The 24662-nt window shown below is 42.9% G+C and overlaps 1 protein-coding gene across 5 annotated transcripts in view; it reads right to left on the bottom strand.

Moving 5' to 3' along the window:
• LOC138713417 (uncharacterized) overlaps window positions 1–24662 on the bottom strand; it is a 71559-nt gene that overhangs the window by 26272 nt on the left and 20625 nt on the right. For 4 of the 5 annotated variants that reach the window (XM_069845507.1, XM_069845502.1, XM_069845504.1 and 1 more), the window contains exon 2: window positions 14802–14865. The exons of the other annotated variant lie outside the window; for it this stretch is intronic. In XM_069845507.1, coding sequence (XP_069701608.1) covers window positions 14802–14865 — 64 coding nt within the window. The remainder of the gene's footprint in view (window positions 1–14801; window positions 14866–24662) is intronic. 5 annotated transcript variants of the gene reach the window in all.

Below are 24662 nucleotides of genomic sequence, written 5' to 3'. Positions count from 1 at the left end.
TGTCATTTAGCACCGATGGGATTGGTGATAACGAGATGGTATTTGGCGAGATGAGGCCGAGGATTCGTCATAGATTACCTGACATTCGCCTTATGATTGGAAAAATTTCGGAAAAACCAAACCAGGTAATCAGCCCAAGCGGAAATCGAATCTGCGCTCGAGCACAACTTAGAATCGGAGGTTGCTGATTTCATAAACTGGTAATTATACAACATATTTTTCAGTGTCCTTCATCTTTATCTGTTCGGATTACCATAGCAGTAGACCAAATAAGTATTTTTATTCTTTGTGGCAGAATCAGTCTCAATCAGTCCCAAGACAAACAAGAGATTGATACTTGTCAAGAATGGCATCAGCATTGAGGAGTTCATCTTTGACCCTGTTGAAAACATTCCGCTCTTCAACACCTGGAACATCAGTAAATGTACTGTACTCCTGTATCAGTAAAGGAAAAACAATTTTTGGATTCATGACTGAAAAATGTAGTACGATAACGGGAAGCCTGATTCTATCACAAGGAAGAAAAAGGCTTATTTCTTCTACGGTTATGACAATCCGAAAGGCAAAAGATGAGGGACACTGAATCAAAACTTCTCTATCTTGGGTCTATAAATTAAAGGAACAACATAATATTGGTGCATGACCGATCACACATACTGTTCGAAGACAGTACTGGAAGGAGGAGGACAAGTTGAAACATTGGCAGACTACTTTTGAGAAGAAATCAGACAAATGCTTGATAGCTACATTGTCAACCCTTCTCAAATGTTCAATGATGATCAAAGCAGATTCCAGGAGATGCATATTCATCATGTTTTGAGATCAAAAGGAGAAAAATATGTCTGTGGTATTGTTGGATCAGTCTCTTCAACATTACACTCTTATTATGATTATGCCTGATAGAGCTCTATTGTCACACCAATATACCTTTCAGTAGCAAAAACCAAAGGAGTGTTTCCCCAGCACACAAATTTGTTCTTGGGAAGTGTCTCTAACATTAAGGTATTTGCAAGTAAAACTGCAAACATGAGTAAGAGTGGTTTGGCCACGTTTTATGCCGAAGTTTTCTCGCCAAGTTTGGCAGAGGTAACCAATTGATGCTGTGCTCATCGTTGATTCTTGCTCAGCAAACAAGGACAACTTACTGCAACAAAGTGTACCACCGAATGTGAACTTTAAGGTTAAGCTGATACCACCTGGTTGCACAGCCAAGATCCAGTCTCTTGATGTATATTTCTTCAGGCCTTATAAACATTTTGTAAAGTATGTGACAGACCTTGTTATATCGAACACTGATGAATTCAATATCTGGTCCCCAGAGGATTTTATGAAACTTCAAGCCTTGACACATTACCAGTTAAATGGCAGAGATCTTCAAACTATTAATCAGATTTGTTTCGATCAGTTACGGTTACCTGCATGAAAGACCGGAAAAGTGTCAGATACCGCTGAAGTATTGTACTGAAGCATTCACAGGCGATCACCATTCGATGCGTGGTTGGTAGTATTGAGATGTCCTACCTGCACCTCTACGCTTTGTTTATAACACTGTCTCATCAAAGAATAAATTGTATGTGGTATGTTGAAAAGCATCTATAAATTGTAAGTGTCTCAATATTGCTAATTTTTCTTCAGTATATGGGATTGGGAATATTAGTAAAATGTACTCTTCTCTAATATACTCCATGCTATATTTATTGCCTTATATTTCTTCAACCCCTTGATATGGGAAGCTAGTTTTTTGGGAATGAATTTGTCTTTAGTAGATCTTCAAACTTGAATAAGTTACATTCTTCACTGCAAGTTGCATTTTAGTGTATGTAATACAGACTGCCCCAAATTGATGTATACACTCTCTGAAATACTATTTCACAGCAAAGAAATGAGATAGAAATACGATTTTTGCAGTTTATGATTTAGAAGGCAGTGAACAGCATGGATACATGTTCATCTGTTTATAAACAAACATGTAAGTGCAATTATCGTTCTATGAACTTAAGTGGATACTGAAATGTTATTGGAAAGTGGAGAATGTTGTTGAGGTTCAACGATATTGGAGGGTTGAGTTTGGAACACAACCACCAACAAGGTTAACTATCACAAGAATCCAAGACAAGTTTGAAGTCGACGGAACAGTGCAAAATGTGTTGAAAGAAAGAGAAGTTCCACTGATAACGAGAGTGTTGATGCAACCATCCAGGCTTTTGCACAATCCCCAAAGAAGTCAATGAGGCAATGTTCTCGTGAGATTGGTATCAGCAAATCCAGTGTTCATCGAATTTTGTGAGCTCAAAAATGAAAGCCTTACATTCTGAGACTTGTCCACGCACTAAATTTGGACGACTCAGAGATGGCTAGGATGAAGAGGAAGTGCTGCAGAGTTCCCACCTCGCTCTCTGGATTTAACTCCTCCAGACTTCTACCTATGGGGAACTCTAAAGAACACAGTGTATGCCACAAAACCACAAACACTGGAGGAACAGAGAGTTCAGATTGAACATGCCTGTAATGATATTCCATTAGCAACAATCCAGTTGATATGTTGCTCTGCTGTATGTCGTTGTTGGGAGTGTACTGTGGTGGAAGGGGGCCATTTTGAACATGTATGGGCTTAAGAAATACAAAACTGCAAAAATCGTATTTCTGTAACATCTCGTTCCTGAAAAATAGTATTTCAAAATGTGTATAAGTTACATCAATTTGGGACACTCTGTACAAGTAATATCCGTCTCTTTGATCATATCTCACCATCTTTCAATGGACTGTCTCGACTCCAGTTGGCTGACAGACTCAGTTTCCATTGTCTTTCTCTTCTCTATCAGATTTTGCATACATCAACCCCTGAATAACTTGCATTACGATTTCATAATCTATCCACACATCATAATCTGTATACCTGGTCACAACGTAACACTCTATTATCAGTCCCTCTCCACAGAACTTCCGTGTATTCGTCTTTTACAATAGACACTATCCATTTTTGGAATTCATTACCTGCAGATGTTAGGGGCTGCTTGATCTTAAATGCTTTCAAGTCCAAAGTGAAACATCTTAGTTTAGAACACACAGTGTCCCAGGATATATATTGTGACAGAGCTGGGATACAATCTCACGACCGGCAAAAGGATTACAAGGTCGGCCGTGGTTTGGCGCAAGTGTGCGCGCATCTGCTTCCTGTGGCATGTGCTGTGACGTAGAAAGGAGGGAGGAGAGGAGAGAGTGAGTGCGGCAGAGAGGGGAGATATCCAGATTATTCGAGAATGCCATCATGACATCCGTGGAAATCTCTAGCATCGTAGAAATTTCTCGTAACTATGGTTTAGTTATAAATACAACACGCGAGTGAACTTGAGTCAGTAGTGTTGTTATAGTCAGTGGACAGCAAGCCAGCCAGTCTTGTGTAGCAGTGAAGCCAGCTTTGAGACCGAAGTTCGACTTGAGTTGTGTCCGTAACTGCGGAGCCGGAAGTCCTCAGTTTGAGTGCAGTGGACCGCAGTTGGGGGGACCTGAGTTCGAAGGTCAGCGGATTGTCTCTGAAGGTCTGGGGTTCGAGATACTGTGAACTTGAGTAACTGAGCTAGAAGAGCTAGCCAAGGCAAACGAACTGTGAACTGAAAACTGACAGTTCTGTTTTGTAAATAGTGCTTTGTGAACATTAGTTAAGATTAACAGTTCATTGTTGTCCTCAATAATCCAAGTAAATTGTCATTGTCGTCTGTGGAGTGCAACGAATACTGTGTTACTGTGTGGAGTGGAAATCCCATTGTTGACGGGAGTAGAATTAAATTGTAGATAGTGATTATTATTGTTTTGAAATAAAAGTTACATTGTTGAGTTGGAATAAAATTTACACTGGTGTCAGAAGTGGGATATTGTTGACACAATGGAGAACCTACAGCAGATCCTGCAAGCCATTGCAGAAATGAAAGCAGAAATGAAGAACGATATTAGTGAGGTGAAGAACGATATAAGTGAAGTGAAAACAGAGATTAAAAGTGACGTCGCTATGCAAATCGGTAGCGTTTCGGCCCAAGTAGATGGAATAGTTACCATCGTGAGAGACGAGCTTAAAGCCGATTTTGACAGACTAAATGAGAATTTTGCAACTATAAACGAGACAGTGGCCGAACTAAGACAGGACGTAGACCATTTCGACGGAAAAATTCGCGCTCTCGAACGTCGTCAAGAGGAAACGAGTGAGTTGCTGAACAAGACGAGTATGTTAATGAACAAACATGCTGAAGAAAACAAGCACATCCTCACGTTGGTGGATCCCCAGGCTAGAGAACATAAACAGATAGTTGCAGAGGAGGTTCGACGGGCAATGCAATAAGTGGCAACAGATTTGAGGACTCCATATAGTGGCCCTGCAGAGACAGCACCTTCAGTCAGACATTCGAACGTCAAGACGCCGAAGTTCGACGGTACGACGTCTCGGGCGATATTCCGTCGCCAGTTCGAGGCCATCGCAGAGCACAATGGGTGGACGCCGGCAGAGAAAACTACTAAGCTGCTGGCTGTGCTTCAGGGTCAGGCATCAGAGATTCTTCACAGCGTTCCAGAAAATGGGACAGCTGCTGAGATAATGGCGGCCTTGGAGGGATGTTATGGTGACCATCAACTTGCGGCAGCATTTAGGACCCAACTAAAAACGAGGGTCCAACAGTCAGGCGAGTCCCTACAAGAATTTGCAATGGCGGTGGAACAACTGGCCCATAAGGCCCTCAGGGCCCTACCTAATGACTTCATCGCTGGAGAGGCGGCCTACACCTTTGGCAGCAGAGTTCGAGACCCCGAAATCAGACAACAGCTACTCTTGGCAGAGCATCGTACCATCAACGCAGCTCTGGCGGTGGCCCTCAGGATGGAGGCAGCCAAGTTGATGGCGAACGTCTCGGCATCGCACCGGATTAGGAGCGTCGCGGCGGCCGACGTCGAAGAACGTCAACCGAAATCACCCGAGCGACGGAGACGAGGAGTGCCCACCTGCTGGTCCTGCGGCGAACCTGGGCACTTGAGGAGGGACTGTGACCGATCTGGTCACAAACAGGAAAATTAGAAGGGGCCGATGCGATGAGGGGCACGTCGGCGCCGTCATCACCATCCCCTAGGCTGATCTTGAAGACGGTTAACACAAGATGCGACGATTGGCTGATTGCTGACGGATGGATAAGAGGCCGCCCATGCAGAGTGCTAGTAGACACCGGGGCGTCGCTCACTATCGCCAGACCGGAAGTCGTACGTGGCCTATCTGGGAGGACGCCGCTGCGTCGATATGAGCTACGTACTGCCTCAGGCGAGAGCCTGCCCATCCAGAAAGAGGTTTTCCTGGATTTAACCTTGGGAAAGAGGAGACTGGAGATGTGGGTGTTCGTCGCCAACATCACTGAAGACGTCATCCTGGGACTCGACGCCATGCGGATCTTCGATGCAACGGTGGATGTCCGGCGCCATTTCCTCCGTTCTGGCCAGGATGAAGTGTTCCTGAGGGACGTCGAAGACCAACCCATGGCCAGCAAACTCACTTTGCAGAATCAAGTGACAATCCCAGCAGGCTGCGAGATGGTGGTGACGGCCCGACTGGATGGGCAGCCCAAGAGAAACCTGCTCCTCGATTCGCAAACAACTCCAATAGATGGGGTTTATGTGGCCAGATCCCTACTCCCCAACCAGAAGGTGGTACCGGTGAGAGTCCTGAATGTCACCAATCGGGACAAGGAGGTGCCTAGTGGAACTGTACTAGGTGGTGTCTGTGACGTCTCTGGCAGATAACGAGGAGTATCACCGACCACGTCCAGATCTAGACCCATCACTGAAAGAGCTGGCTCAAGAATTGGCGGAGAATTTAAGCAAAGGAGAAAGAAGACAAGTCCACGATCTACTGACAGAATTTCAGGACGTGTTCAGTCTGTCTGAAAATGACTATGGGAGAACGGAGAAAGTTCAGCACCGCATCGACACCAGAAATGCTCGCCCAATCAGACAACCTCCTCGACAGGTCCCTCTAGCTAAACAGAGAGAGATTGACAGCCAACTGGAGGGCATGAAAGCAAGAGGGGTCATCGAGGAATCCGACAGCCCTTGGTCATCACCTGTGGTGCTGGTGAAGAAGAAGAATGGGGACCTGCGTTTCTGCGGGGACTACAGAAGACTGAATGACGTCACCAAGAAGGACTGCTTTCCCCTTCCACGAATTGACGACACCTTGAACACCCTGGCAGGAGCAGAGTGGTTCTTGACGTTGGATCTCAAGTCAGGATACTGGCAGGTGGCGCTACATCCTGAGGACAAGGAGAAAACGGCATTCTCTACAGGCCAGGGACTATGGCAGTTCACCGTTATGCCGTTCGGCCTTTGCAACACCCCAGCTACATTTCAGAGACTAATGGAGTCCGTAATGAGAGGCCTGACATACGACACCTATTTGCTGTACCTTGATGACGTCATCGTGGTCGGCAAGACATTCGGCGAACAACTGTCGAACCTGAGGAAAGTGTTCGAGAGATTGCGACAAGCCAGGCTGAAGTTGAACCCGAAGAAATGTCATCTGTTCCAGAAGAAGGTCAGCTACCTGGGGCATGTAGCAGGGACCAACGGAGTGGCCACGGATGCAGAGAAGCTACAAGCCGTCAGAGGATGGCCGAGACCGAGGGACAAGCAGGAGCTGCGCCGCTTTCTCGGCCTCTGCACTTATTAGAGAAGGTTCGTAGCTGGGTACACCAACATCACTAAGCCTCTAACCCAGCTGACCGTGGAGAAACGACAATTCCAATGGACGGACGAGGTGGAATCATCCTTCCAGTCACTGAAAGAGGCGCTCTGCACTGCTCCTGTACTGGGATACCCCATCCCTGGAAGGAAGTTCACGCTCGACACGGACGCTAGCAACGTAGGCGTCGGCGGAGTACTCTCTCAAGAACAGAACGGGCAAGAGAGGGTGATTGCCTACTTCAGCCGAACACTATCCAAGGCTGAGAGAAACTACTGTGTGACACGTAGAGAACTTCTGGCCATTGTGGAAGTCCTGAAGCATTTCCACAAGTATTTGTATGGCCAGGAATTCCATCTGAGGACAGACCATTCTGCACTCACCTGGCTATTGGGCTTCAAGAATCTGGAGGGGCAGACTGCCCGTTGGGTTCAACGTCTGCAGGAGTACAACTTCACCTCTGAACACCGATAAGGGAAGAAACATTCCAACGCTGATGCCCTATCACGACGCCTGTGCCCGGATGGCTGCAAACACTGCCTGAAAGTAGAAGAGCGAGATGGCGACCACGCAATCCGAGCAATCGCCGCCCAGCCGGCCCAGGATGGGATAACGCCACCATAAGGAGGGAGCAGCTGGAGGACCCAAACATTGGACAGCTACTGCGTGATGTGGAGTCCGGCCGGAGACCAGTATGGGCCGATATCGCCAACCATAGCACCACTTACAAGAGCTATTGGGCCCAGTGGGAATCCTTCACTGTCAAGGACGGTATCCTGAAGAGGATTTGGGAGTCGGCCGATGGAAGGACCCACATAGAACAACTTGTCCTGCCCAGGAGCAAGGTGAAGGAAGTGCTGGAGAAGACGCATGCTGGCGTGACTGGAGGACACCTGGGAGCCAACAAGATGCTGGACGAGTTAAGACAGAGGTTCTACTGGCTAAATCAGAGAACCGACACGGAACAATGGTGCCGAAGGTGAGACACATGTGCAGCCAGTCGCGGACCAAGGACACGCAGCAGGGGAGCCATGCAGCAGTACAACGTGGAAGTTCCTTTTGAGAGAATCACCATCGACGTTGCTGGACCGTTCCCGGTTACAGATCAAAGGAACCGCTACCTGCTAGCTGCCATGGATTACTTCACAAAATGGCCAGAGGTGTATGTGATTCCCAACCAAGAGACTTCGACGGTGGCCGATGCGATGCTTGACAACTTCATCTGCCGATTCGGGGTGCCCTGGGAATTGCATAGTGATCAGGGGCGCAACTTCGAATCTAACCTGATGGGAGAACTGTTCGAGCGTCTAGGGGTGCATAAAACCAGGACACTCCCCTCCACCCACAGTCCGACGGCATGGTGGAACGATATCAAAACCGTGGAGGAGCAGCTGCGGAAGGTGGTGTCCAACCATCAGCGAGACTGGGATGCCAGAGTTCCACTGTTCCTCTTGGCCTACAGAGCTTCGGTCCACGATACAACAGGGATGACACTGGCAAACATGGTCTTTGGGAGAGAGCTGCACCTGCCCTGTGATCTGCTGTTTGGCACGCCACCCAGCCAGCAACTGACTATGTGGCAGAACTGACCGAGAAGTTGAATGGAGTCCACCAACTGGCCAGAGAGCACCTCAAGTTGGCCAGCGACAGGATGAAAGTGCGCTACGACAGATTAGTCAACTCTGCAGGATTCCAGGAGGGGGACCTGGTGTGGCTGTATCGACCTACCAGGACCAAGGGAAAATCACCGAAGCTGCAGCGTGCCTGGGATGGACCATACCGTGTGGTGACCCGGATCAACGACGTGGTGTACCGCATCCAGCGACAACCCCGAGGGAAGATGACGGTGGTGCATCTGAACCGATTAGCAGCCTACCAAGGGACTACCCGGGACGAGCAGTCCTAAGGAGGGAGCAATGTGACAGAGCTGGGATACGATCTCACGACCGGCAAAAGGATTACAAGGTCGGCCGTGGTTTGGCGCAAGTGCGCGCGCATCTGCTTCCTGTGGCATGTGCTGTGACGTAGAAAGGAGGGAGGAGAGGAGAGACAGCGACCGCGGCAGAGAGGGGAGATATCCAGATTATTCGAGAATGCCATCATGACATCCGTGGAAATCTCTAGCATCGTAAAAATTTCTCGTAACTATGGTTTAGTTATAAATACAACACGCGAGTGAACTTGAGTCAGTAGTGTTGTTATAGTCAGTGGACAGCAAGCCAGCCAGTCTTGTGTAGCAGTGAAGCCAGCTTTGAGACTGAAGTTCGACTTGAGTTGTGTCCTTAACTGTGGAGCCGGAAGTCCTGAGTTTGAGTGCAGTGGACCGCAGTTGGGGGGACCTGAGTTCGAAGTTCAGCGGATTGTCTCTGAAGGTCTGGGGTTCGAGATACTGTGAACTTGAGTGACTGAGCTAGAAGAGCTAGCCAAGGCAAACGAACTGTGAACTGAGAACTGACAGTTCTGTTTTGTAAATAGTGCTTTGTGAACATTAATTAAGATTAACAGTTCATTGTTGTCCTCAATAATCCAAGTAAATTGTCATTGTCGTCTGTGGAGTGCAATGAATACTGTGTTACTGTGTGGAGTGGAAATCCCATTGTTGACAGGAGTAGAATTAAATTGTAGAAAGTGATTATTATTGTTTTGAAATAAAAGTTGCATTGTTGAGTTGGAATAAAATTTACAATATTATAATTCACAAATGTAATAGTTTATAAAGTAATCATGTAATTTAATTGTTGTCTAGTTTAAGTAAGTATTTAAGTTCGATAATCCTCTGGCTAATGCATATTGTGACAGCGACGTGAGATTCGAACTCACGACCAGCGTCCCGCATGAAAGCAGATCGCACAGGCTCCACGGAACATTGAGTGACGTCGCGCGGTGGAGAGAAGAGAGAGGGTGTATTACGTCACGCGACGAGTTTGCGCGCGCATCTGGTGCTGGTAGAGAGGAGAGGGCCCTGGATTTCTCTGGAATGCCATCTCTAGAGACGGGTGGAACCTTCGAGGCTACGTCGCTGTAGTTATAAATTACGGTCGCGAAGGAACGACAGCAGTTTCAGAGTTTTCAGTTATTCAGTCAGTGAGAAAGCCAGAGCAAGCAAGCCAGTCAAGCCAACCGGAGTTCGACTCGAGTGTGCGTCCGCATCTGCGTCAGCATCCGAAGGCCTGAGTTCGAGTGCAGTGGATCGCAGTTGGAGGGACCTGAGTTCGAGTGCAGTGGACCGCAGTTGGAGGGACCCGAGTTCGAGTACAGTGAACTGTCTCTGAAGGTCTGTGGTTCGAGATACCGTGAACTCGAGTGACTGAGATAGAAGAACTGTGAACTGAGAACTGGTAGTTCTGATTTGTAAATAGTGCTTTGTAAATATTAGTTAAGATTAACAGTTCATTGTTGTGCGTAATAGTCCAAGTAAATTGTCATTGTCGTCGGTGGAGTGCTATAACGAATACTGTGTTGAGTGAAGATCCAATTGTTGACGAGAGCGTTAAGGTGAATTGTAGAAAGGAATTATTGTTGTGACGAATAAATTACATTGTTGTTACTAATAAAAATTCACACTGGTGTCAGAATCGGGATATTATCGACAATGGAGAACCTACAGCAAATCCTGCAAGCCATCGCGGAAATGAAAGCTGAAATGAAAAACGACATAAGTGCAGTAAAAGCAGAAATGAAGAACGATATCAGTGAAGTAAAAGATAACATGAACAGGCACATCAGTGAGGTTAAGAACGACATAAGTGATGTGAAAACGGAGATGAAAAGTGACATAAGTGAAGTGAAAGGCGACATAAGCGGAGTGAAAGGCGACATAAGCGGAGTGAAAGATGACGTCACTACACAAATTGAAAGCGTTTCAGCCCACGTAGATGGAATTGTCGCCATCGTGAAAGACGAACTCAAAGCCGACCTTGACAACCTAAACAAGAATTTTACAACTATAAACGAGACAGTAACCGAATTGAGACAGGAGGTAGACCATTTCGATGGCAAAATCCGTGATCTCGAGCGTCGTCAAGAGCAGACGACCGAGTTGCTGGACAAGACGAGTGAGATGATGGATAAACACGCTGAGGAAAACAAGCACATTCTCGCGTTGGTGGATCGCCAGGCTAGAGAACATAAACAGATAGTTGCCGAGGAGGTTCGACGAGCCATGCAAGAAGCGGCCACAGAGTTGAGGACTCCATATAGTGGCCCTGCGGAACCATCGGCTTCAGCCAGACATCACAACGTCAAGACGCCGAAGTTCGACGGTACGACGTCTTGGGCGATATTCCGTCGCCAGTTCGAGGCCATCGCAGAGCACAATGGGTGGACGCCAGCAGAGAAAACTACTCAGCTGCTGGCCGCGCTTCAGGGACAGGCGTCGGAGATTCTTCGCAGCGTTCCAGAAGATGGGACAGCCGCTGAGATAATGGCGGCCTTGGAGGGACGTTATGGTGACCATCAACTTGCTGCAGCATTCAGGACCCAACTGAAAACGAGGGTCCAACAGTCAGGCGAGTCCCTGCAAGAATTCGCGATGGCGGTGGAACAACTGGCCCATAAGGCCCTCAGGGGCCTACCTAATGACTTCATCGCTGGAGAGGCGGCCTACACCTTCGGCAGCGGAGTTCGAGACCCCGAAATCAGACAACAGCTACTCCTGGCAGAGCATCGCACTATCAACGCAGCTCTGGCGGCGGCCCTCAGGATGGAGGCGGCCAAGTCGGCGGCGGGAGTCTCAGCACCGCACTGGATCAGGAGCGTCACGGCGACGGATGCTGGGGGGCGCCAACCGAAGCCACCCGAGCGGCAGTCAACGGAGCGGCGGAGACGACGGGCGCCCACCTGCTGGACCTGTGGCAAACCGGGACACTTGAGAAGGGACTGTGACCAATCCGGCCACAGGCAGGAGAGAGAGGTGGCCGACGTCGAGGAGCGCCAGCAGTCAACGGAGCGGCGGAGACGACGGGCGCCCACCTGCTGGTCCTGCGGCAGACCGGGACACCTGAGAAGGGACTGTGACCGATCCGTCGAGGAGCGCCAACAGTCAACGGAGCAGCGGAGACGACGGGCGCCCATCTGCTGGTCCTGCGGGAGGCCGGGACACCTAAGGAGGGACTGCGACCGCTCTGGCCACCGGCCGGAGAGAGAGGGGCTGGCACCGAGAGGAGTCAACAGTCGCCTGAGCAACGGGGACGGGTGCCCACCTGCTGGTCCTGCGGTGAACCTGGGCACCTGCGGAGGAGTTGCGACTGACCTGGCAACAGTCAGGAGAGAGAGGGGGCCGATGCTAGGAGGAGCACGTCGGCGCCATCATCACCGTCCCCTCGGCTCGTCCTGGAACCGGTCGACAGAAGGTGCGACGATGGGCTGATTGCTGAAGGACGGATAAGAGGCCGTCCATGCAGAGTACTGGTGGACACCGGGGCGATGCTCACTATCGCCAGACCAGACATCGTGCGTGGCCTACCTGGGAGGACGCCGCTGCGCCAATACGAGCTACGGACTGCTTCAGGCGAGAGCTTGCCCATCCAGAGAGAGGTCTTCCTGGACCTGACCTTGGGGAAGAGGAAACTGGAGATGTGGGTGTTCGTCGCCAACATCACCGAGGATGTCGTCCTGGGACTCGACGCCATGCGGTTACTCGATGCGACGGTGGACGTCCGGCGCCGTATACTCCGTCTTGGTCGGGATGAAGTGTTCCTGATGGACGCCGAGGACCAACCCGTGGCCAGCGAGCTCTCCTTGGAGGGCCAAGGGGAAAAGCAAGATGGCGCCCACGCAGTACGAGTATTGCTGCCCAGCCAAGCCAAGGATGGGGTGGCACCACCATAAGGAGGGAGCAGCCGGAGGACCCCAAACGTTGGACCGACTAGCAGCCTACCAAGGGACTGCCCGAGACGAGCAGTCCTAAGGAGGGAGCAATGTGACAGCGACGTGAGATTCGAACTCACGACCAGCGTCCCGCATGAAAGCAGATCGCACAGGCTCCACGGAACATTGAGTGACGTCGCGCGGTGGAGAGAAGAGAGAGGGTGTATTACGTCACGCGACGAGTTTGCGCGCGCATCTGGTGCTGGTAGAGAGGAGAGGGCCCTGGATTTCTCTGGAATGCCATCTCTAGAGACGGGTGGAACCTTCGAGGCTACGTCGCTGTAGTTATAAATTACGGTCGCGAAGGAACGATAGCAGTTTCAGAGTTTTCAGTTATTCAGTCAGTGAGAAAGCCAGAGCAAGCAAGCCAGTCAAGCCAACCGGAGTTCGACTCGAGTGTGCGTCCGCATCTGCGTCAGCATCCGAAGGCCTGAGTTCGAGTGCAGTGGATCGCAGTTGGAGGGACCTGAGTTCGAGTGCAGTGGACCGCAGTTGGAGGGACCCGAGTTCGAGTACAGTGAACTGTCTCTGAAGGTCTGTGGTTCGAGATACCGTGAACTCGAGTGACTGAGATAGAAGAACTGTGAACTGAGAACTGGTAGTTCTGATTTGTAAATAGTGCTTTGTAAATATTAGTTAAGATTAACAGTTCATTGTTGTGCGTAATAGTCCAAGTAAATTGTCATTGTCGTCGGTGGAGTGCTATAACGAATACTGTGTTGAGTGAAGATCCAATTGTTGACGAGAGCGTTAAGGTGAATTGTAGAAAGGAATTATTGTTGTGACGAATAAATTACATTGTTGTTACTAATAAAAATCACAATATATTTGTTTCGAATTTCTCTTAGGTATACCTATAACTTTCTTTTGTATTAAAATTATATTATCATGTATTTTCTTTTTACTGTATCATTTGGCTGAGTGGAAGAGGCCTCACGGCCTTAACTCTGCCAAAATAAATAAGCATTATTATTATTATTATTATTATTATTATTATTATTATTATTATATACACTTATTGTTGACAGGTGTAGGCCTATGCCTAAAAAAATTAGAAAATTGATACTATGAATCACTAATCTGTTTTAATTGGATGTTTTCATTGTAATGAAAATAACATTTTTAAAAAGTTGTGCAATGTAAACTACAATGAGTTTTTAAGACTACCAGTAGGTACGGAGCAGTTAGTAGCATTCGGGGCCATCAGAGTGCAGCTCCTTACTGTGAGAGTTTAGGCATAATTGCAGAATGAAATAGCACTGAGAGCTGCTGAATCACGCCAAGGAGTTTATTTAGAATTTGTTAATGAGTTTATATGTTACTCATTTCTGTGTTAAAACTGCTATCATTAGGTTATGTTATTGTTAATAATAATATCATGACATAAGTATAATTTAGAAGAAAGAGTAGTCTTGCACGATGTCATACGTAAAAACAAACTCTCGCAGAAAGAGGTATGGCGATTCGCATTATACTGGTAGGGAAACTGTTAACTTGTGTGCTATAAGACAGTACATTAATCTTGACACATGGTATGCGCAGCAGCAACTAGACACCCCCATGTGCACTGCCACAATCTTACTTTGTACGATTTTTATTTGTAGTAGAACCTAAAAGACAAAGTTCACAAGAAAAACTCTCACACAATAGAGGAACCAATCAGCTGAGAGATTGCTTGCTTTCATCACAAATGAGGAACTTAATGTGTGTTAAAGGGACATTTTTATGCAGAAGTCGAGAATGTGTCATTGCTGAGGGACATAATTTTCAACAATTCTTGTAACACTTTGTGCTCATTATTATCAGTTTCAAAAACCTACATTTTTATGCTTTCAGTAACAAAACACTTGCATTGCTCACTATTATTAATAGTGATGTCTCCATTTTCCCAGTTACAACATGAGGTACAGCATAGATATGAAACAGTCTGATTGTCCCAAATGCTACTAATATGTCATATATTCGCATATCAAAAAGTTGATTTAAAAAACTGAATTGAAAGAGTCTTATTTTCAAGTAAATACGGTATATCAAAAGTAATTTCTTAAATTATAAGCCTAAATGATTTGATGAAGTCACACATCTTTAAACAATCTTTGGCATCATAGTACTATTTACATTTCAAATGTTCAACAAGATCATAACATTATTTACTTCCCTTTGAAGTTTACAATAATTCTGAGTGAAATGATATATCATACATTCCATATTCAAATGCACATACCATTTATATGTCCGTATGCACTTGATGCTGAATTCTCCCTGAATTCGTTGGTGGGTTCATTTATCTACAAACAAAGAATGAGAACAGTTAATAATCGTGAATAAATAAAAAGAGTGTTTGAAATGATATCTATGCATTACAATTAACTAAAATGTTCGTTAATAGCGGTTATAAATGAACTGCACTGGTTTCAACACTTATAATGCACGTCAGAAAATAGATTTCTAAAAATAACTTTAAATTATATAAGTATACTAACAGGATACAAATCCTGAGGTCACCACGTAACAAGCTGGATAGATGAGATTAAAAACTCTTGAAATTGGAACAGATCAATAATCTAAACTTTGACAAAAGAAAGAAGAATCAACGGTTTTCAAAATCACATTCCATTATACAATTTCCTCTCTCGTAGTGTAATAAATGACAAATTCTGCATATTGTTGTATTTTCTGACACAAAAGAAATTTCTTAAAACACCTACAGGTAAGACCAGCTCATTTATGCTATAACCATGTTTCACCAGGGGCGTATTTTGCGGACTACCGGGGCTACCATACAAAAGAAAAAGTTTATAACATAACATAATGTAATAATTTTGTATTACCGTATTAGTTTTACCACAGTAATTAAAATTAAAGTAATTGTTAGATTTATATGCACTCTCTGCTCTCGAAAAGAAACAAGTTGTCAAGGCGGCATCACTGGAGAAACCGCTTGCTATGTGAGGTAGCCTGTGACCGTACCGCGCACGCTGTCCTGTCGCACAACTGCCCATCCCCCCGCTCTCTTCTGTTTCCATCGTGCAGTGTAATGCCGGGTGAGTTGCTGCTCTCGTGATTGGTTTCTTCGCAGGCGCGAAGCAACAATACGCTTAGCACGCTAGCTCATGAATGTAATTGTGTTCTTGCAGTGCAGTATTTTAAATTTGTGATTTGTTCGAGTGTCTAAGAGTTATATTAATTGTGAATTATTAAGTTTTTAATTTCCCAATTAAGTGATATTGTGAAAAATATGGCAGAACAAGTTTCTGGAGAGGTTTGTGTTGAAAATGACTGTGTAATAGAAGGTTTATTAAAAGTGCCTTTTAACTGTCATACATACAACGAGGAAGTTGAAATTGTGAAAATGGAAAGACCAACTCCTGAGTTAAATTTGTCCATGGACGTAAAAGAAAAACAGCGTGAGTACACACGCCATTTCACTTCAACATCATATGGTAAGTGGAATTGGTTGTGTGGTAGTTCTAAACTGTCTAAACTATTTTGCTGGCCATGTTTGTTATTTAGCTGCGAAACTAATGTGTGGTCAAAAGAGGGTTTTCTAATATCAACTCCCTTCGAACGGCAGTCCTAAAACACGACAAATCAAAAGCTCATATTTGTAGTAGCATGAACTTTGCAAACTTTGGGAAGACAAGAATTGATTTACAGCTAGATAAGCAAAAAGCTCTACATATCAACCAACACAATGCTCCTGTGGAAAAAAAATCGGGAGATTTTACTGCATCTTATTAACGCAATCTGCTTTCTAGGAAAACAATAATTGGCTTTTCGGGATATAATGAGAGTGTGGAATCAGACAATAGAGGAAATTATATTGAATATTTAAGTTCCTTAAGTGAATTTGACCATTTACTGGCCAATCATCTTGAGAGTTCAACAGTATTTCGTGGTACTTCTCCCGCAATTCATAATGACTTAATATTTGCTATAAGTGGGGTTATGATAAAGAACATAAAATCTGAAATAGAAGAAGCACCTTTTGCGGCCATTGTTGTTGATGAAACAAGTGACTGCTCTAATCAGAGTCAATTGTCCACTGTTTTAAGATACGTCGATAGTACTGCCAATGTTCAAGAACGGTTTATAGGATTCACAAATGTCAGTTCGGGCAAAACTGCTGCTGCTTGGTTTCAGCATGTGGAAGGTGTTATAGCAGAATACAATGTCGGCAATAAGTTAATTGCACAGACATATGATGGTGCTTCAGTTATGGCGGGAAATATTAATGGCTTAAAAACAAAAGTTCAAGGAAAGTATCCTCAAGCACTATTTGTCCATTGTTACAGCCATGTTCTCAATTTAGTTTTGCAACAAACTACTTCATTCATTCCAGAATGCCGCATTTGTTTTCAAAACACTGTCGGGTTTAGCTGCATTTTTCTCATCATCTCCTAAAAGATCAGAAAAACTCAAGAATTTATGAAAAAGAAACTCCCAAAAGTAGCACCAACTAGATGCAATTTTACATCTCGGCTTGTAAATACAGTAAAGTAATACAGAGAACAACTGACTGCTTTCTTTGAAAATATCATTTGTAATGACTCTGAAGAAAACTGGGTTGATGATGTAATTGTGCAGGCTCAAGGATATTTGTATTTTTTTCACACAGTTTCAGAATATATTTCTTCTTGAAGTCAATGCTAGAGTGTTCGCACATACAGATGTGCTCTACAATATTCTTCAGACAAAAAGTCTAGACATAGCATACTGCTTGCAAGAGGTATTGAAGTTAAAAAATACTATATTCGAGTTCAGACGTAGTGGGTTTCTGTCCATATGGAGTAATATGGAAAATGAAAATTCTTCAGCCAATACAATGGAACCACCAGTGGCGAAGCCAGTATTTAAAGAGTGGGTAGGCAGAAATTCTTACCCTAAATTTTTTTTGTACAGTAGTTCCAAACGGCGAGTTTTCTTGGTGGCAAAATTGTCAATGACACGATCCTTGAACATCTGGTCACTCATCAGTTCTTTCACTAGCTTCTTCTCAATGGCAATGGTACTAGGACAGCTGAGTCTTTCATTGGTCATAATATTACGCAAGTATGTTTTTATTCTTTTCAAAGTACTCATACTCTTTCAGAAGAAACTGTGGTCACAGGAAACGTTAAAAACAAACTAACTAATTTGAACACTTCCACATACACACTTTCCAGGTCATTTAGAACAATATTATCTAAAAGTATTTGAGGAGACATGTGTTTTCCTATGTCAGAATAAATGTTAATCAATTCATTTTCCAATCTCTCTCCATTAAAGAAGGGGTATTTTTTCAGAAGACTATTCAACTTTGTAGAAGGAAAATTTTGTTTGTACACAATGAAGTGGTTTGGATCCAAAAGTTCAACAAATTGAATACTTTCGAAATCACCAAAACACACTTCCATCTGCATAATCAAAGTGTCAAGAATTTCGTAGATTAACGTTTTCAGCATTTGGAATGTCCTGTCATCAACATTTACCTCACTATTTATTTGGTGACATTTTTCAATGCACGAAGACACGGTGTTTTCTGATCTCATGTCTTTAAGGACAGCAGCGGTTTTCTTTATTTCAGTGTTGCACAGAACTACATCAGAGGCAGTTTTATGTTGCAAGAGTGCAAAGAGATGATCAGTATAAATGAATATTTGTTTATAGAGACAAATCAAGTAAATGAAATGGATCTTTTCGAATATACTAAGTAACCCAACAGCAGAGTTGTATGACTCACTATCCCAGTCTTCATCATTCTCTGAAATGTCCTGAAAAACTTGTCTTAGATCATCATAGTGGGAAAATATTGTATGGACTGCTCTGGAATGGAAGTTCCAACGGGTAGTACATGCTTGTGGAAGTCTGAATCCTTTAGACTCCAGAAGCTGAGTTCTCTTTGAAGATCTGCTAAAAAATGTATGAAATGCTATCAGATTATGGATGAAGAGCCTAACTGATTTTATTGTTTTGGAGCAATGAAGAAGAACGAGGTTTAACTTGTGAGCATAGCAGTGTAGAAATAATTCTCTTGGACAGGTTTGTTTTACATACTGCTGAACACCTCCATGCTTTCTGGACATTACTGAGGCCCCATCATATGTTTGACAGACTATCTTGTCAACTACTCCCCACTTTCGCAAAACACTAACAATTAATTCTGATAAGCCTGATGCAGTCTTGTCTATTGAAACATCATAGAATCCCATAAATCTCTCTACTGGACCTTTTTTTGAGCAGAATCTGAAAATTATGCTGATCTGGGACTTATTTGACACGTCTAAAGTTTCATCTGCCTGAATGCCAATGAATTCAGAAGAATTTAAGTCTTCGATAATATTCTCTTGAATTATATCAGTTATAGATTCAACTAACTCATTCTGTATGTCACTTGAAGTACCTTTAAAGCCTGACGTAGACTGGAGATGATCTCGAATGTACTGCTCCTGCTTAGAAAGCAGATCTAACAATTCTAGATAATTGCCCCTGTTGACTGAGTCTTCCCCTTCAAAATGACCTCTAAATGCAAGTTCCTGTTTCCCAAGAAAACATACAATGTCAACTAGTCTCTCAACAACGAGCCATAGCGCGTCTGGCCGCGAAACCAGGTGGCCCGGGTTCGATTCCCGGTCGGGGCAAGTTACCTGGTTGAGGTTTTTTCCGGGGTTTTCCCTCAACCCAATATGAGCAAATGCTGGGTAACTTTCGGTGCTGGACCCCGGACTCATTTCACCAGCATTATCACCTTCATCTCATTCAGACGCTAAATAACCAGAGATGTTGATAAAGCGTCTTAAAATAACCTACTAAAAAAAAAAAAAAAAACAACGAGCCTATTTTGTTTCACGGCTTCATTATGTTTAAGAGCCTGAATTCTTGCCCCTTCAGACAGAGCATGTTCTATTCTCCCACGTCCTAGTAAATGGAATCCCTCTTCATTCTGTATATGTTTATTTGAATTCTGATGTTTCTCCGCTTTTCTAAGGAAGTTTTTCGAAACAGTTACCCTATGCAAAGCCCATTCTTTTTCACCACCAAATAAAACACATGTATGACAAAAAAGTTTGTTGGTGTCCAAACAGCCATCCAACCACGAAAATCACGTATACCAAGAGAACACAAATTTTCTAGATAGTTTGCCGTCATAATATTTAAAATCTAAATTCGGGGTAAATCTTCTGCTTTTAGCATTACATTTTTCTTTGTATGTCCAAGAAGAGAATGGCTTACTTTTCAGTAAGTTCAGAACACTCGACAAATTACTACTAGAGTCTGGTCCACTCATTATTTCAGGCTCAGTCTGACAAATACACTTAATTCTCACAAATAATACAAAAATGGTCTTCACTCACTCATTATTTCGGGCACAATCTAGTAAACTCACACTTAATTCTCACAACAAAAATGGTCTTCAGTAACTTTCCCGCTGACTATATCAAAAGGAGCATTTTCCACTAAAGCAGCGTTGCCAACCGTATTTGTGACAAAGTCCTTAAACAGCAGTAAAAATTCACTATAAATATGTTAATAGAGAAAATTTTTATTCCTGTCACTAAGAGGGCTTTAAATACTCGCCAAATTAACAAAAAAATACAATACAAAACTTTCATCAATGTTGCCACTGAAAATTTGTTAAACATAGTTAGATCTAGCTACCATAAATTGGCAACACTAACTGCACGCGAGGGAAAGTTTGAATATTCTTTGTTGGTCACTGTGGTTGGTCGTGAGACATGCCTCCTTGCGACGTGGAGGGTGTTGCTAGAAATTCAAACAACCTCACGCTATTTTCTGTCCCCTCCAATCCCTGTCGTAAAGCCAAAGCCTGTTGAAGTGGCAGAAGAGGCAAGCGAGAAATTGTCTCACCCGCAGATGCCCATCACCCCGGCCGAGCACAACAGACAGATTCTGTCGTTGACATGTGCCACTATCTAGCGACCGAGCGAAGAATCCTGTATGAACTTCTGATTTTCTCAATCACAACAATTATTACGGTCGAGAAATTTATTTTAGTAGGTCTATTTATAATTCTTTATCTTGAAATTTTTTTTGGGTAGGCATTGCCTCAATTGCCTCCATGTAGCTTCGCCACTGGGAACCACCATTAAAGCGAAGAAAAGGAGATGATGAATTGAAATATAGGCAGCTGTACTACAGCATACTAGATCGTATGCACATGGAAATTACTGACAGATTTTCTGATTATGGAAAGCTTCAGTTCACATATCTTCTAGATTCTCAAAAATTTTCTGCTTATAGAGAAAACTTCCCGAATGAGGCACTAAACAAATTATTTCAGTCCTATAACAGTCACTTTGATCAAGTACGTTTGAAAAATGAATTAAGTGTAATATATTTAGCAGAGGTCTTTGATTTTTCGAACAAACCTATCCATGAAATATTATCTGCCATATATGAAAACCAGCTGAACCAAGTTATTCCTGAAGTCCTTAAATTGACAACATTAATTGTGACAATACCAGCTACGTCAGCATCAGTAGAAAGAACATTTTCTGCGTTGAAGAGAATAAAATCCTACTGTAGATCAACTCATACACAAGAACGTTTATCCGGCTTGGCACTGATGTCCATTGAAAAGTCATTTCTACAGAAACTTCTCAAGCGGCCCAACTGTAATTTCAATGACGAAGTCATCAAAGTATTTTCGTCCCAATCAAGACGTCTGAAATTCATATATAAATAGGTAAGGAATTTTATTATAGGGACTTTAAAATATATTTTGTGTAATAATAGGGTCAGTGGTAGCCCAGGCCCTTAAACCAGTATACGCCACTGTGTTTCACCAAGTCTGCCTCTTAGTTACATCATTAGATGCAACAAGCGTTAGTCATTATCCCCACATCTTCCTTATTCCTCCTCCTGACCAAGTGCGTAGATATCAATTTCATCTCAACACAAGAAGTCCCATACATTATTATCCTAGGAAACTGCAATGGGTGACTAACTTCACAATGCTGTCAGGTATGATTTCCTGTATCTCCCTCAGATATCATATAAGTTTCCCAAGACATTGCTGCTATGTTATTACAATGCTGGCTTGCAGAAAGTTCTACATTTTCTTCAGTTTGTAAAATTTTAAACTGTAACATCAGTTCGTCTGTGAGGCAATGCGTGTATCGGCTTTAATTTACAATATAAAAATAAATATATTACATTAGGAAACTGCTGGTCAGTAAAGTTAAGAAGTGTAGTTTATATTTTTTTGGTTCTTAAATGAATTCCGTGTGTATAACTTGCGATTTTATATTGTATAATTATTTAGTGTTTTATAATAAATGGAATTTAGTATTTACAATAAAAACATTTAACACAAGCAGACAGAATTGCTGCGAAAGAACAACGGTCGAAAGTGAGCGTTGTTTTTCAACTCTTAATCGTATTAAAACATTTTAAAGAAATTCAATGGGAAATGAAAGACTGAATGCATTAGCTGTGCTTTCTCTGGAGAAGAAAGTGATTCGTGACAATTCTGAATTCAGCAAGAAGGTTATTGAAGAATTTGCTACAGCTGAAGAAAGGCGAGTTCATCTGATATACGAGCATTAAGTTTTCAGGTACATGTATTAGGATATTTTTGTGTTATTTTCTGCTTATACAGTGTGTTGCATGAGGTTTTCTTCGTTTATGTGCTTTTTTTTTACGACCAAATATTATGCAATCCTCCAATTTCACTCTTCACGAGCCGCCACTGGTTTACAGAGGTGTAAAGTCACTCAAAACATTTGTGTCATGTACAGGAAGAATATCATCAGAGAAAGCAATTCAAGAAAATAGTTCTCTTGTTTCAATACACAATACACTGTATAAAAGTTAGTGTGTAACCACAAAAGATGTAGAGCCCGAATTTTATGTAATTACTAGAGAGTGGATGTTGATGAAAAGTCATCTTCTTATTTTGCACATTAGGACGATGCCTATTAATATAGAAATCCTTTCTATGTTAATACCAACGTAACAAAGTAATTTCTTATATTGCATTTTCTGACGTTTTTGAATAGGTCGCACGCGCACGCACACGCACACACACACACACACACACATTTTTAATACTTTGAAGGCTTTTAGATCATTTGGAATGCATTTTACTTTCTTCTTTACCGATAAGTCTGTTACATCATTTTCTAATCAAATAGATCAGTAGTAATTACCTACTGAATAAGTGAGTAACAGTGAAGTTTGAGTTTTATATAGTTTGGAACAGTCCTTGCCTCATTCCACTGAAGGTTTCACTTCACACAATGGATGTAATATAAAATGCTTGACAGCAGCATAGTTTAAGTGAGGACTTGGACTGCTACTGTTCGTTTCTCAGTATGAGAGTGTCTTCAGAATTTATGTTTGGAAGGAAGAAGCTTTCACCATGTCCTGGACAGGACGTTGTGTCCTCAACATGGTTCAAAAGGGATGTCTACTGTAGTAGACAGTATTTTTAACACAAAGATTGCAAGAATGCATGATGCACCCACAATTTGTTTTGTCATTCACACTCCCTCATCTGGAAGATCTGGTAACAAAAGTGAAGCACAGAAGGAGGAGATAGAATGAAGGCCCTGACATGAACCATCCCTGATTGAAACACATTGTAAACCCTCATTAAAATCTATAGTTTTCCCTTAAAACCTTAATTTTGTTACATGTTCTTTTCCTTTATCTTAGCCAAATTCCAGGAAGTTGCCTCCTCTCTCCGAGATTTGCAGGGCAGTCATTGAAACAAGGTGATTAATTTTTAAGAAGTTGTGGTGCGAATGCAGTGAAAAATATTTAAATGTCATTTTCTTTTAATTCTATGTCATTTTTCAATTAGTTTAAGGGCATTTTAATGATCATTTTAAGTAGATTTTTAGGTCATCAACATCTGCCCATAATTTCTCGGTTTATTTTGTGTTTATATTGAATTATCCAATACCGTAACAAGAAACGAAAAATAATTTGAACACTATTGAGCTAAATAGTACGAGGTCGATGCTGTCAACAATGACTCATTTTAAACATTTCCCTTTCTTGTTCTCAAAACGCATCAGAATTTGTAGCAATGTTGTTAACCAGTGAGGCAGTAATCGGTTTGTTTCAGTAAGATTTATTGATGTATTGAAAAAGAACTCAGGATACACAACTTTTTTCCACTCTATGCAAAATACTTAAAGGTAAGTGTGTGCAGTTCCCTGAGGAGATTGTTCCGAGTATCACTCCTCATCTGAAATACGCTCCAGTTACTTCGTGTGAACTTGAGAGGTTGTTTTTCATTTATAAGAACATTCTAACAGACAGAAGGCAATCGATGACCGCCTAGTTATCAATTTTATTGTGCCTCCAAACAACAATTAAATGAGGTTGAATCACATGTGCACCTGTAATTTTTTCAGTTCTGTTTTCTTACCAATGTGCAAAATACATTTAATAATGCCTAGATTTTAAGTTACATATATTTCATTTAATACATATTCACCTATATATTTTGCTATTTTTAACTATATATTTCTCATTTTCATATTACATAAAATCCGGGCTCTAGTCATGAGCCTGGTAGAGTAAATAAGACACTGTTTACTATAAACTGCTTCCCAGAAATGTAACTTTAACTATTGACATTTATTACCACAACTCAGAAGCCTTGCAAACGCAATTAAAAAAAAAAAAAGACTGACAAGACTGCATCAAGTGCTGCTGCAACACAATGCATGCCCGCATTCCACCAACATGACGAAAGCAGCTATCCAGGAGCTTGTTTGGGAGGAGATTCTATATCCTCCATATTCTCCCGAACCTTGTGTCCTCAGATTTCTATCTTTTTCGTTCTCTATCCAACAATCTTCAAGAAAACTCCTCTGATAACGAAGATGTTTTACAAACTTGGCTTGATTTCTTCAACTCCAAAGCATATTTCTTCAGACACAGAACTGAAAAATTATTCCAGTGTTGGCAGAGAGCCATAGAAAATGTAGGAGAATATATTTATTACTGATTAATTTCTTTCTCACAGTCGTTTAAAATAAAAATGTTTGTCACAGTGAAACAACGCTAAGTTATTTTGGATAAACCCAACATCTTACATTAGGCCTAATACAGTGGTGTAACTTACACC

The sequence above is a fragment of the Periplaneta americana genome, chromosome 14 (assembly GCF_040183065.1).
Source record: "Periplaneta americana isolate PAMFEO1 chromosome 14, P.americana_PAMFEO1_priV1, whole genome shotgun sequence".
Taxonomy (NCBI): Eukaryota; Metazoa; Arthropoda; class Insecta; order Blattodea; family Blattidae; genus Periplaneta; species Periplaneta americana.
The sequence above is the reverse complement of the archived record's forward strand: the minus strand, read 5'-3'. Positions and strand labels throughout refer to the sequence as shown.